The sequence below is a fragment of the Sus scrofa genome, chromosome 9 (genome assembly GCF_000003025.6).
Source record: "Sus scrofa isolate TJ Tabasco breed Duroc chromosome 9, Sscrofa11.1, whole genome shotgun sequence".
NCBI lineage: Eukaryota > Metazoa > Chordata > Mammalia > Artiodactyla > Suidae > Sus > Sus scrofa.
Genome location: NC_010451.4, coordinates 9,241,615 through 9,255,887, shown reverse-complemented (window position 1 = coordinate 9,255,887; position 14,273 = coordinate 9,241,615). Strand labels below are relative to the sequence as shown.

At 44.4% G+C, this 14,273-nt stretch overlaps 1 protein-coding gene across 14 annotated transcripts in view; it reads left to right on the top strand.

Moving 5' to 3' along the window:
- XRRA1 (X-ray radiation resistance associated 1) overlaps positions 1-14,273 on the top strand; it is a 124,991-nt gene that overhangs the window by 24,806 nt on the left and 85,912 nt on the right. For 12 of the 14 annotated variants that reach the window (XR_002335534.1, XR_002335533.1, XM_021062500.1 and 9 more), the window contains one exon: positions 1,615-1,748. The exons of the other annotated variants lie outside the window; for them this stretch is intronic. Coding sequence is in view for 8 of the 12 variants with exons in the window: in XM_021062503.1 (XP_020918162.1) it covers positions 1,615-1,748 (134 nt within the window). In the remaining 4 variants the exon portion in view is untranslated. The remainder of the gene's footprint in view (positions 1-1,614; positions 1,749-14,273) is intronic. 14 annotated transcript variants of the gene reach the window in all.

The window sequence follows — 14,273 nt, the reverse complement described above, 5'->3', positions numbered from 1 at the left end:
TTCCAATCATTTAAAAGTGTACAAAGCATTCTTAGCTTACAGGCCATATAAAACAGGCAGCTGGCCAGATTTGGCTGACAGGCCTTTGTTTGCCAATCTGAGCTAAAACACTGATGAACAGCTCAGCGTGGTTGGAATGGAGTGAGACGCAGTGGAGTGTGGGGATAGTGAGCCTGACTAGGATCCATGAGGATGCGGGTTCGATCCCTGGCCTTGCTCAGTGGGTCAAGGATCTGGCGCCAGATCCACTGAGTGAGGCCAGCGATCGAACCCGCATCCTCATGGATCCTAGTCAGGTTCTTTTCCACTGCACCACAGTGGGAACTCCTGAGAAACGAATTGTTGAGGCAAGGAATAGCGACTTTATTCAGAAAGCCAGCAGACCGAGAAGATGGTGGACTAGTGTCCCAAAGAACCATCTTACCTGGGTTAGAATTCAGGCTTCTTTTATACTAAGGCAGGGGGGGGAGTGGAGTCAGACATTTCCTGGTTCCTCTGGAGGGGATGTGTTAACTTCTTCCTGCCTGCAGTCATTCACAGCTGAGCCTGGTCGGGTGTTTCCTATGAGTTAAACCAAAGTATTTTAGCTGAATGCTCATTATCTGGGAGGTAAGGTTCCCAGAGATGGGCCATTATGTATAATTAAGCTTATGGGCAACATGCCTTCAGTGCATGGCTTGTAATAGAACGCAAATGTTCTTCCCTGTGACAGAGGGGGGGGGGGAGCAGACTTGCACAGAAGGGCCAAAGTGAGTGTGCAGAGGCTTTTCTAGAAGAGAAAGAACAGAGACCAGGCTGATACCATTTATCACAACTGCCTTTGCCTTGGCAGAGAGAAACTCAGTTTCCTGACTGGCCCCCCAACCCAAGTCAGCTACCTCATGAATCTAGGTGGCCAGTTAGGATGAGCTTTGGGTTGTTGTCCTCATAAGCCAGTTTAATTCAGCTGATTTTTGTGTGTGTACCTACTATGTGCCAGATGCTAGGTTACAGGGATACAGAGATCCTGTGACAATGCCTTTTACTCCAAAAAGTTTATAGCCCAGTCCACCACTGCCTGCCACAACCTGCTAAGCCCATCAGGTACCAGTATTCTCATTCCTCAGGCTTATATTCAGTCATCACAGATACCCGGCTGACTGAGAAGTACCTCAGAGAAGTCCAGATGAAGCAGTCAAAGCCAGAGGAAGGACAGATTTCATCTGGCTGGGGAATTAAGAAAGGTTTTATAAGGAGGCAGCTCTTGAACTGGGCTTTTAGGGCTGGAATTCGGATGCGTGGATCAGGGGCCTTCCTGGTTGAGTGAAAAGCTCAAGCAAAGATATCTAGGTGGGGTGGGGGGTGGGGGGAGGGGAGAGGTCGCTTTGGCCGGCTCCAGAGGATAAGCAGAAGGCTCTCACCGTGGGAGCAAGGGTTAGCAAACAGGTTGAGAAGTGACTCGAGTAGACCTTGGGTATTCATCCAGAGTCAGGAGGGTTTTGGTCTGTGGGTGATGCCCCCTGGCCCTGGAAAATTAAAAAAAAAAAAAAAAAGTAGCCAGCTCCCACCTCATGTATGAGCATCATTGTCACAAGTCGTGCTCCTGTTCCCTCATCTTCTGTCTTTGTGCCATAGTTCCTGGACCTTTCCTTCAACAGCCTGACTGTGGAGGCCATCTGTGACTTGGGGATTCTGCCACACCTCCGTGTCTTGCTCCTCACAGGCAACGGGCTCACCTCCCTGCCACCCAACTTGGCTGTCACAGAGCAGTAAGTGTTACATCCCGGCGTCTGCCCCACGTCATCCCTTACGAGCCTTTGTCCCTGTAGGTGCAAGTATCCAAGGAAATAGTGCAGAGCAGCTCACAAGGGCAGTACGGCCAGGCCGTGAGTGTCAAAGCCACCTCCTGAAGCTCCCAGAAAAGGCAACTGTGGGAACAGGGCCCCGAACACCGAGGAGGCCTCAGCTGAGTGTCCCACACACCTCTGTGCTCTCAGGGGGACACCAGCATCTAGCGAGTCACTTTCCCTTCCTGATTGGTCGTTGCTTAGTTGGTGCTTCTCACTAGACTCTTCCCCTTTGCAACCTTCTAAAGGTGTTTGCTTTGCATATTCCCATTTTGCACATTTGCTGAGGCCGCGCGTTCTGGCCAGAATATACCAGTCCTTCCTCTCGTAATAAAACAGGGAGTTCCCGCTGTGGCACGGTGAGTAAATGGTCCAGCTTGTCTCTGTGGAGGCACTGATTTGATCCCATCCCTGGCATGACCCAGGAGGTAGCGTTGCTGCAGCTGGGGTGTAAGTTGCAGCACTGGCTCGGATTCCATCCCTTGCCTGGGAACATCCGTATGCCACAGGCATGGCCAAAAAAGAAATAAAAAGTACATCTGTGTATGTCAAGCACTGTTCTGACACACTTAGCATATATCAACTCATTTAATCTTTACAATAATCCTATTATTATCCCCATTTTATAGACGAGGAAATTGAGGCACAGATGGGTTAAATAATTCACCCAGAGTTACAGAGCTGATGAGTGGCAGAGCCAGGATTTGAAGGTTGTCCGTCTGACTCCAGAGACCACCCTGTGATCCTTACATTCTGCTCTTGTGTAGATTCTGTCCCTACTCCAAGGGCTAGTTCAGACCGTCCTGCTTTCCCCATCGGAGCCTTCCTGTCTCAGCCAATTTTTTTTTTTTGACGTATGGTCGATTTACAATGTTATGCTGGTGATTCAGTTTTATGTATGTATGTATATATATTTTTCATTATAGTTTATTACAAGATGTGGAATAAATACAGTGCCCTGTGCTGTCCAGCAGGACCTCGTTGTTTATCTGTTTTATGTGTAGTAGTTTGTATCTGCTAATCCCAAACTCCTCGTTTATCCCCTCACCCCTTCCGCTTTGGTAACTACACATTTGTTTTCTATGTCTGTGAACCTCCTTCTGTTTTGTAAATAAGTTCATTCGTATCATCGCTGAGATTCCAGACATCAGCGATAGCCTGTGACTTCATTTAATATGATAATCTCCAGGTTTATCCATGTTGCTGCAAATGGTATTTTTTCATTCTTTTTTAACAGCTAAGCAGTTGCTACTGCACTGTGTATATGTACCACATCAGCTTTACCCATTCCTCTGTCGATGGGCACTTAGGTTGTTGCCATGTCTTGGCTTTTGTAAGTGGTGCTGCTGTGAACATAGGGATGCATGTATCTTTTTCAGTTAGAGTTTCCTCCAGAAGTATGTCCAGGATTGGGATTGCAGCATCATATGATAGCACTGTTTTTAGTTTTTTTAAGAAACTTCTGTACTATTTTCCATAGTGACTGCACCAACTTACAGTCCCACCAATAGTGTGAGAGGGTTCCCCCTTCTCCACACCCTCTGCAACATTTATTACTTGTAGACTTTTTGATGGTGGCCATTCTGACCAGTGTGAGGTGATACTTAATTGTAGTTTTGATTTACATTTCTCTAATAATTAGGTTTTTTTTTTTTTTTTTTTTTTTGCTTTTTAGGGCTGCATCTGAGGCATATGGAGGTTCTCAGGCTGGGGTCTAATCAGAACTACAGCTTACAGCTGCTGGCCTGTGCCACAACCACAGCAACATGGGATCCAAGCTGTTTCTGCAGCCTACACCACAGCTTACGGCAATTCTGGATCCTTAACTCACTGAGCGAGGCCAGGGTTCGAACCCACAGCCTACCTCATGGTTGCTAGCTGGATTCATTTCCACTGAGTCACAATAGGAACTCCCTCTAATCATTGGCAATATTGAGTGTCTTTTCATGTGCCTGTTGGCCATCTGTATGTCTTCTTTGGAGAAATGTCTATTTAGGTCTTCTGTCTCATCATAACCATTTTTAAGTGTGCAGTGAAGTGACATTAAGCACATTCACACTGTTGTGCAGCTGTCACCACCATCCCTCCCCAGAACTCTTCATCTTGTAAAAATTCCATTGACTTTTTTTTTTAACTCAGTGAATTTTATTACATTTATAGTTGTACAACAATCATCGCAATCCAATTTTATAGCATTTCCATCCCAAACCCCTAGGCCATCCCCCCTGCCCCCCATCCTGTCTCCTTTGGAAACCATAAGTTTTTCAAAATCTGTAAGTCAGATCTGTTCTGCAAAGAAGTTCATTGTATCCTTTTTTAAGATTATAAGTGATAGCATATGACATCAGTGTCTCACTGTCTGACCTACTTCACTTAGCATGATAATTTTAGGTCCATCCATGTTGCTGCAAATGCCATTATTTCTTTCCTTTTTAATGGCTGAGTAATATTCCATTGGGTATATAGACCACATCTTCTTTATCCACTCCTCTGTTGATGGACATTTAGGTTGCGTCCATGTCTTTAATATTGTATATAGATAGCACTTTAATGAACATTGAAGAACGTGTATCTTTTTGAGTCATGATTTTCTCTGGATAGATGCCCAGGAATGGGATTGCTGGATCAAATGGTAATTCTATTTTTAGTTTTCTGAGGAATCTCCATACTGTATTCCATAGTGATTGTACCAATTTACACTCCCACCAACAGTGTAAGAGGGTTCCCTTTTCTCCACACCCTCTCCAGCATTTATTATTTGTAGACTTTTTGATGATGGCCATTCTGGCTGGTGTAAGATGGTACCTCATAGTTGTTTTGATTTGCATTTCTCTAATAACGAGTAATGTTGAACATCTTTTCATGTGTTTTTTAGCCATCTGTATGTCTTTGGATAATTGTCTGTTTAGATCTTCTGCCCATTTTTTGATGGGGTTGTTTGTTTTTTTTGGTATTGAGTTGCAGGAGGTGTTTATAAATTTTGGAGATTATTCCCTTGTCAATCACTTCATCAGCAAATATTTTCTTCCATTCTGTGGATTGTCTTTTCATTTTGTTTAGGGTTTCCTTTACCGTGCAAAAACTTTTAATTGGGTCCCACTTGTTAATTTATTTTTTTATTGTCATTACTCTAGGAGGTAGATCTGAGAAGATATTGCTGTGGTTTATGTCAGAGAGTGTTTAGACTATGTTTTCCTCTAAGAGTTTCTCTCTTTTTTTTTAATTTTCATTTCTATTTATGTATTTATTTATTTGGTCTTTTTGCTGTTTCTTTGGGCCGCTCCCGCGGCATATGGAGGTTCCCAGGCTAGGGGTCCAATCGGAGCTGTAGCCACCGGCCTATGCCAGAGCCATAGCAACGTGGGATCCGAGCCGCGTCTGCAACCTACACCACAGCTCACGGCAACGCCGGATCGTTAACCCACTGAGCAAGGGCAGGGACCGAACCCACAACCTCATGGTTCCTAGTCGGATTCATTAACCACTGCGCCACGACGGGAACTCCCCTCTAAGAGTTTCATAGTATCTGGTCTTATATTTAGCTCTTTAATCCATTTTGAGTTTGCTTATGTGTATTGTGTTAGGAAGTATTCTAATTTCATTCTTGTACATGTGGCTGTCCAGTTTTCCCAGAACCACTTATTGAAGAGACTGTCTTTTCTCCATTGTATATTCTTGCCTCCTTTGTCATAGATTAGTTAACTGTAGGTGCATGGGTTTAATTCTGGGCTTTCTGTCCTGTTCCACTGATCTATGTTTCTGTCTTTGTGCCCGTACCATATGGTTTTGATGACTGTAGCTTTGTAATATAGTCTGAAGTCAGGGAGCCTGGTTCGTCTAGCTCCATTTTTTTTCTTTCTTAGGATGGCTTTAGCTATTCTGGGTCTTTTGTGCCTCCAAACAATATTTTGTTCTAGTTCTGTGAAGAAAGTCCTTGGTAATTTGATAGGGATTGCCTTGAATCTGTAGATTGCCTTGGGTAGTGTAGTCATTTTGACCATATTGATTCTTCCAATACAAGAGCATGGTATGTTTTTCCATTCGTTTGTGTCATCTTTGATTTGTATTTTTTTTTTTTTTTGTCTTTTTGCCTTTTCTGGGGCTGCTCCCACAGCATATGGAAGTTCCCAGGCTAGGGATCTAATCAGAGCTGTAGCCACCAGCCTACACTAGAGCCACAGCAATGCAGGATCCGAGCTGTATCTGCAACCTACACCATAGCTCATGGCAACACCAGATCCTTAACCCACTGAACAAGGCCAGGGATCAAACCCACAACCTTATGATTCCTAGTCGGATTCATTTCTGCTATGTCACAATGGGAACTCCTCCTTCCACTGCTTCAGGTGGAGTGTTAAAGTCCCCTGCTATTACTGTGTTATTGTCAGTTTCTCATTTTAAGGTCGTTAGCAGTTGCCCTATATATTGAGGTGATCCTATGTTGGCTGCATGTATAGTTACCATTGTTGTATCTTCTACTTGGATCCATCTTTTGATCATTATGTAATGTCCTTGTCTCTTATAATATTCTTTATTTTAAGGTCTGTTTTGTCCAATATGAGTATTGCTACTCCAGCTTTCTTTTGATTCCCATTTGCATGGAACATTTTCTTCCATCCTCTCACTTTCAATTTTTAATTTTTTAGTTTTTATTTTTTTACTCTTTATGGCCTCACCCATGGCATATGGAGGGTCCCCGGCTAGGGGTAGAATCAGAGCTACAGCTGCTAGCCTACACCACAGCCACAGCAACACAGGATCCAAGCTGTGTCTGCCACAGGTACCACAGCTCACAGCAATGCCACATCCCCAACCCTCTGAGCAAGGCCAGGGATCAAAGCAGCATCCTCATGGACACTAGTTGGATTTGTCTCCCCTGTGCCTCAATGGGAACTCCCTCACTTTCAATTTGTATGTGTCCCTAGAACTGAAGTGGGTCTCTTGAAGACAGCATGTATATGGGTCTTATTTTTGTATCCATTCAGTCACTCTATCTTTTGGATTGGGGCATTTAGTCCATTTACAGTTAAGGTAGTAACATTGATATATATGTTCTTTTTTTGTCTTTTTTTTTTTTTTTTTTTTTTGCTATTTCTTTGGGCCGCTCCCGCGGCATATGGAGGTTCCCAGGCTAGGGGTCGAATCGGAGCTGTAGCCACTGGCCTATGCCAGAGCCACAGCAACGCAGGATCCGAGCCATGTCTGCAACCTACACCACAGCTCACGGCAACGCCGGATCGTTAACCCACTGAGCAAGGGCAGGGACCGAACCCGTAACCTCATGGTTCCTAGTCGGATTCGTTAACCACTGCGCCGTGACGGGAACTCTGATATATATGTTCTTATTGCTGTTTTATTAACTGTTTTGGATTTGTTTTTGTTGGTCTTTTTGCTTCCCCTCTTGTTATCTTGTGGTTTGATGGCTATTTTTAGTGTTGTATTTGGATTACTTTTTCTTATTTGTGTGTTTATCTATTGTAGATTTTTGGTTTGCAGTTACCCTGAAGTTTTGATATAGGAGTCTATATACATATGAGATTGTTCTGAACCTTAACTGTTTAAAGATGTTGGTCTCTTAATTGCATCTCCATTGTCCTGCATTGGTACCCTCCTCTTCTCATGATTTCTGATTTTGGTAGCATATTTGTGTGTGGATGATTTCCTACCTTTACTATATCTATGCCTTTGCTGGTGAGCCTTGTCATTTGTAATATTTTTGTTTCTAGTTATGGCATTTTCTTTTCTGCCAAGAAAAGTTCCTTTAGTATTTGTTGTAAAGGTGGTTTAGTGGTGCTGAATTCTCTTAGCTTTTGCTTGTCTGTAAGGCTTTTGATTTCTCCTTTTAATCTGAATGAGAGTCTTGCAGGGTAAAGTAATCTTGGCTGGAGGTTTTTTCCTTTCATCACTTTAAATATATTGTGCCGCTCCCTCTGGCCTGCAGAGTTTCTGCCGAAAAATCTGCTGATAACCTTATCGGGATTCCCTTGTATGATATTTGTTTCTTTTCCCTAGCTGCTTTCAATATTTTCCCTTTGTCATTCATTTTGGTCAGTTTGATTAATGTGTGTCTTGGGGTGTTCCTCCTTGGGTTTATTTTACATGGTATTTGTTGTGCTTCCTGGATTTGAGTGAGTGATTCCTTTCCCATGTTAGGGCAGTTTTGGTTATTACCTTTTAAAATATTTTCTCTGGCTCTTTCTCTCTCTCTTCTCCTTCTTGTACTCCTATAGTATGGATGTTGGTGCATTTAAAGTTGTCCCAGTGTTCTCTTAGACTGTCTTCATTTCTTTTCAGTCTTTTTTCTTTTCTGTGGCAGTGATTTCCACCAATCTGTCTTCCCCTTTGCTTATTTGTTCTTCTGCCTCCTATAACCTGCTGTAGGTTCCTTCTGGTGAATTTTTTATTTCAGTTATTGTAATTTGCATCTCTGCTTGCTTAATCTTTAAATATTCTATTTCTTTGTTCACGGTTTCCTATAATTTATCAACTTTGCATCCAGTTTATTTTCAAGATCTTGAATCATCTTTAATATTATTAAAGTCTTTGTCATGGAGGTTGGTAATCTCCAGATCACTTAGTTGTTTTTCTGTTTTTTTTTTTTTTCTTGTTCCTTCATCTGAGTCATAATTCTCTGCCTTTCCCCCCCTGCCCCCGGAGCCACACTTGCAGCATGTGGAAGTTCCAAGGCTAGGGGTCAAATTGGAGCTGCAGCTGCCGGCCTAGCCACAGCTACAGAATGCCATGTCTGCAAGCTGCACACAGCAACACAAGATCCTTAACCCACTGATCAAGACTAGGGATTGAGGAGTTCCCGTCGTGACGCAGTGGTTAACGAATCCGACTAGGAACCATGAGGTTGCAGGTTTGGTCCCTGCCCTTGCTCAGTGGGTTGACGATCCGGCGTTGCCATGAGCTGTGGTGTAGGTTGCAGACGCGGCTCGGATCCCACGTTGCTGTGGCTCTGGCGTAGGCCGGTGGCTACAGCTCCGATTCGACCCCTAGCCTGGGAACCTCCATATGCCGCGGGAGTGGCCCAAGAAATAGCAACAACAACAACAACAAAAAAGACAAAAAAAAAAAAAAAAAAAGACTAGGGATTGAACCCCTGTCCTCATGGATACTAGTCAGTTTCGTTGCTGCTGAGCCACAACAGGAACTCCCTGCCTTTTCATTTTTTATACATTTTTTGTGTAGTCTCCTTTTTGCAAGCAATAGGGTTGTAGCCTCTCTTGTTTCTGATGTCTGCTCCCCTTGTGGCTGAAGTTGGTACAGGAGCTTGCTGCAGGCTTCCTGATGGGAGGGACTGGTGCCTGGCCACTGGTAGGTAGAGCTTATTTTTATCCCTGTGGTGGGTGGGGCTTTGTCTCTGCATGTGATTAGAGATGGCTGTGTGCCTGGGAGGTCCTTAGGCAGCCTCTTTGCTGATGGGTGGGGCTGTGTTCCCACCTGGTTTGCTGTTTGGCCTGGGGCTTCTCATCTCTGATATGTGGGGCTAGATTTTTCCAAAACGGCTACCTCCAGGGGAGTTCTCAGTGGATTATTCCTGAGACCTTTGCCTCTACTGGTCTTCCCTCACAATGAGCCACAGTCACCCCCTGTTTTCCCAGGAGATCCTTCAAGAACCACAGGCAGGTCTGACCCAGATTCCTGTGGAGTCTCTGCTTTGCCCTGGGACCCAGTGCACACAAAGGATTGTGTGTGCCTTTCAGTAGCGGAGTCTCTGGGAGTTCCCATTGTGGCTCAGCGGAAACCAACCTGACTGATATCCATGAGGATGTGGGTTTGATCCCTGGCCTTGCTTAGTGGGTTAAAGATCTGTGCTGTAGGTTGCAGATGCAGCTCAGTTTCTGCATAGCTGTGGCTGTGGTGTAGGCCGGCAGCTGCAGCTCTAATTTGACCCCTAGCCTGGGAACATATATATGCTGCAAATGTGGCCCTAAAAAGAAAAAAGAAAAAAAAAGTGGAGTCTGTTTCCCCCAGTCCCATGAAGCTTCTGTGTATAAGCCCACCGGCCCTCAATGGCAAACGCTCCAGGGACCCCTCTTCCCAATGCTGGACCCCTAGGTGTGGGAACCTGATTTGGGGCTCAGAAGTCTCACTCCCATTGGTGAGCCTCTGCAGTATAGTTGTTTTCCAGTCTGTGGGCCGCCCACCTGGCATGGGGTTGCTTATATTGTGTAATATCCCCTTCTACCATCTCAATGTGGCCTTCTCTTTGTCTTTTGGTGTAAGATATCTTTTTTTTTTTTTTTTTGGTAATTTCCAATCTATTTTGTTGACAGTTGTTCAGCAATTGGTTGTAATTTTGTTGTTTTCATGAGAGAGGGTAAGTTCCAGTCCTTCTCCACCCTCTTGTACCTATCTGTTGTGTATATAGTGGTGTGTATGTGTCAGTCCCAACCCCCTGATTTGTTCCTCCTGCCCCACATTTCCCCTTTGGTAACTATGAATTTGGTTTCAAGATCGTTGAGTCTGTCTCTGTTTTATAAGTTCTTTTGTATCATTTTTTGGTTAGATTCCACATATTAGTGATCCCATGTGATATTTGTCTTTGCCTGACTTATTTCACTTCATATGATAATTTCTAGGTCCATCCATGTTGCTGCAAATGGCCTTATTTCATTCTTTTTTATGGCTGAGTAATATTCCATTGCGTATATGTACCACATCTTCTTTATCCATCCCTCTGTTGATGGACATTTAGGTTGCTTCCATTTTTTGGCTTTTGTAAATAGTGCTGCAGTGAACATTCAGGTGCATGTATCTTTTTGAGTTGTTGTTTTCTCTGAATATATGCCCAGGAGTGGGGTTGCTGAATCATATGGTAGTTCTATATTTAGTTTTTTTTTCGAGAAACCTACATACTGTTTTCCACAGCAGTTGCACCAATGTGCATTCCCACCAAGAGTGTAGGAGGGTTCCCTTTTCTCTATAACCTTTCCAGAATTTATTGTTTATAAATTTTTTTTTGATGATGGCCATTCTGGCTGGTGTAAGGTGATACCTCATAGTTGTTTTGATTTGCATTTCTCTAATAATTAGCAATGTTGAGGATCTTTTCATGTGTTTTGTGGGTTTTTTTTTTTTTTTTTGCTGATTAGTTTTAACTCAAATGTGAATAGAAACAATGAGAGATCATGACTTTCCCTGGCAACTCAAATCACTTTTTTTATCACCAGATCTAGAGTTTTTGGTTATATAGATCACCATTAATTCCAAATCATCTTTATTTATTTATGGAAATTGATGTTGGTTGAAGCTATTCTTCAATCCCTGCAGGAACTGCACTGTTTCTAATTCATACTTCTCCTAGGGTTTAGTCCTCCACTGCCCTAACTTCAAGCAGGGGCAGTTGCTCAGGGATCCTTTTCTGTGGCACACTCTCCAGTTTTTGGTACTTGGAATTAGCAAGCTTGTTAGAATCTCTGCTTACTTTCTTAGCTTCTCAGCTACATTTGGAGTCAGCAGAGAGCCTAAGGGAAAAGTGCCCAGAGTGTTATATGATTCCCTTTGGGTTTCCTTCTCCTTCCAAATCTTGGCCCCTAATTTTTTTCTCAGCTTGTTAGTTCGGATGCCTTAGAGAAGATTATTTTTAGGAGTTCTCTTGTGGTGCAGCTGGTTAAGGATCTGGTGTTGTCACTGCAGCTGTTTAGGTCACAGCTGTGGCAGGGATTTATTCCCTGGCCTGGGAACTTCTATATGCTGCAGGTGTGGCCAAAAAAAAAAAAAAGGAAAGATTGTTTTTAATAGTATATTTTGTCTGGATTTTCTACTTTATACTTAAGGGAGAATTGGCTCATGTTTTTTTAGTCTACAGTACTGTAAATCTTCCCATTTATTTTGGCTAGGTACCTAGGTGCCTGGTATGGAAGCTTTTTTTTCCCCTTTTCCTTTTTTAGGGCCACACCCGTGACATATAGAAGTTCCCAGGCTAGGGGCTGAATCAGAGCTACAGCTGCTGGCCTATACCACAGCACTTCAGGATCCCAGTACCCCTACACCACAGCTCATGGCATTGCCGGATTGTTAACCCACTGGGCGAGGCCAGGGATCGAACCCATGTCCTCATGGATACTAGTCAGGTTAATTATCACTGAGCCATGACAGGAACTCCAGTTTTTCTTAATCTTTATGGTCTTTCTCAGTAGTCTCATCCCTTCCCAAGTCTTAGTTATTTCTGTCTCACTTCTGTCTTCTGAGCTGTACGTCCATATATCCTATGTATCGTACCAAAGGCATCGCACACATGCCCAAACCAAGTCTCCTTCTCCTGTGTCCCTGGCCTCAGTGCTGGGCACGGCTCTTCATTCCCTGTGCAATTGTCCAGGCTAGAAATGTGGTCCTCAGCCCGAAATCTTCCCTTCCGCACCCCACACATCTGTTCACTTGCCAGGTTCTGCGAATTGCACCTCCTAAATTTTTCTTAAACTTGCCCTTTTCTGTTGTCCTGTTTGGTCTCAGTCTCCGGTTTCTCACCTCCCAATCCATGCTCCTCACCGCCAGCCAGAGGGATGCTGTCACTGCCCTGCCGAAAGTTCTGCAGCAGCTTTCCAGTGTTCTAACCTCCGTTAACATAGACCGCAAGGCTTTTCATGCCTCGGCTCTACCGACTTCTCCCTCCTCCTTTCTTTTTACTTATTTTTCATTGCGCAACACACCTCATCCATTCTGAACCATTTTTATCTCCATTTCTGGGTAGATCACAGTCTGTCTGGGTGAGGGAAGGGAATCATGTTTGACCTACTCCACCCTGAGACTGCTCTCTCACTGTTTTTGACCAACACCAGGCACTTGGTCCTGTTAGGCCTGTTCCCTCTCCCCCTTGGACAGAAGGGCCAGCTCTCCGGCTTGACCAGTACAGAGCAGGGGGGATGGTGACCTCCTTTTTTCTAATTACTGTGTTCCTCATAATGCCACTTAAAAGAGCACTGGCCTTTTAGCAGCTACATCATAAGTTCTTTTTTTACACAAGCAAGCCGTTAAGCTCTGTCTCCCTCATTCTGTGTTTGCGTGGTGGGTTTTCTGTATCTTATCACAGAAGCTGAACTGACAAGTGAATGAACATAAGAGTTTGCTAAATTTCATCTTGCTGGCTGCAGTCCTTGGTCCAGTCTGTTAAACAGTTAGTTTTAACCTAATCCAAAGTCTTACAGCAGAAAGTAAATGAAATCCCCTTTCAGCATATCGATAGAGGGTGAAACTGACTGGCCCAGAGATGCTCTGTACTAACTAGAAGCACGCAGCAAGCAAAGCTGCAGCACCATCAGAACCCAAGCCCAGGCTCCTGGTCTCTATCCCCATGCTGCTTCTAAGACGGCACCTAAGATCCCTTTCCCGAAAGGAAATGCAGCCACTGGGGTCTACTGCTGCCTTCTACAAATTCCCTTGAAGCTGTCAGATTTTCAGTGGTGTCAATTCCCCTTGCCAAGAGAAGGTATGATAAAAATAGCACTACTCTGAGCAGCTGGAAACCCCAGTTTTTCCGTAACAGACTCCTGCCTCTCTAAAGACCTCTCCTCCCAAGACTGCCATGGGAAGGGCTCAGCGGGAGAGTCTGGTGCTTCTCTGTGAAGCTTTGCATCTTGCCTTCCTCACCTACCTAGTGATGCCCTCCTATTTTAAGACATCTGTTTTCGAGACAAAGTGAACCTTCTCTCCATTCTAATTAGAGTTGAACTTTAAAAAGGCAAAGCAGTGTACCTGTCTCAAGTGATAGGCCAGAGCTAGCTTCTTTATTATGGGCCTTCCGAGGAATTTTGTGAAGGCTTATTTCTTTGCCGTTTCATATTTGGCTGGAAAACAATAAGGATCGGCCAGTCAGTTATCAATCAACAGAGCTGATGTGCACCTTCCTGTAACTGCTTTCAGGCAGATTAAAAATTCAGTGTATGAAAGTTGGTCGTTTCAGGAAGAGGAAGAGAGTCATCTGTGACCTTGAAAAGTCCCCATGAACTAAAGGCTTCTTTCCTTCTCTGCGGAGGGTCTCTGCTCTCTGCCTTGAAGCCCCTTCCCCCACACCTTTCCAGGAGGGCTCTTTCTGAGACCATGTCTGACCTGTGCCTGTTTTCATCAGAACTGTCATGGTTATAATCTACAGAAACCCGTCATGATTAAAGAAACAGAAAGGGAGGAAGAGCAGCAGCAGGGCGTCTCACAGCCGTGCCCCAGGGACAGACTGAATGTAGGTCCCGAGCATTGTGGAGCAGCCCAGAAGTTCTTTCTCTCGGCTTTCACAGCCGCTCCTCTCTGTGCCTTGCCTTGGTCCCCTGGGCCCCATGATGAGACACATGACTGGCCAGAGCTTCTAAAAATATTACAGCTCCAGCCACAAAGAGGTGATTTTTCTCCCCGCTTCCCTCCCTCTCTCCCAGCTGTCAAGAGCGTGGCCAGTGCCGGCTCCGAACCGCTGCCACCGCCCCTGGGTCCTCCCCCCAGCGTGGGCCACCG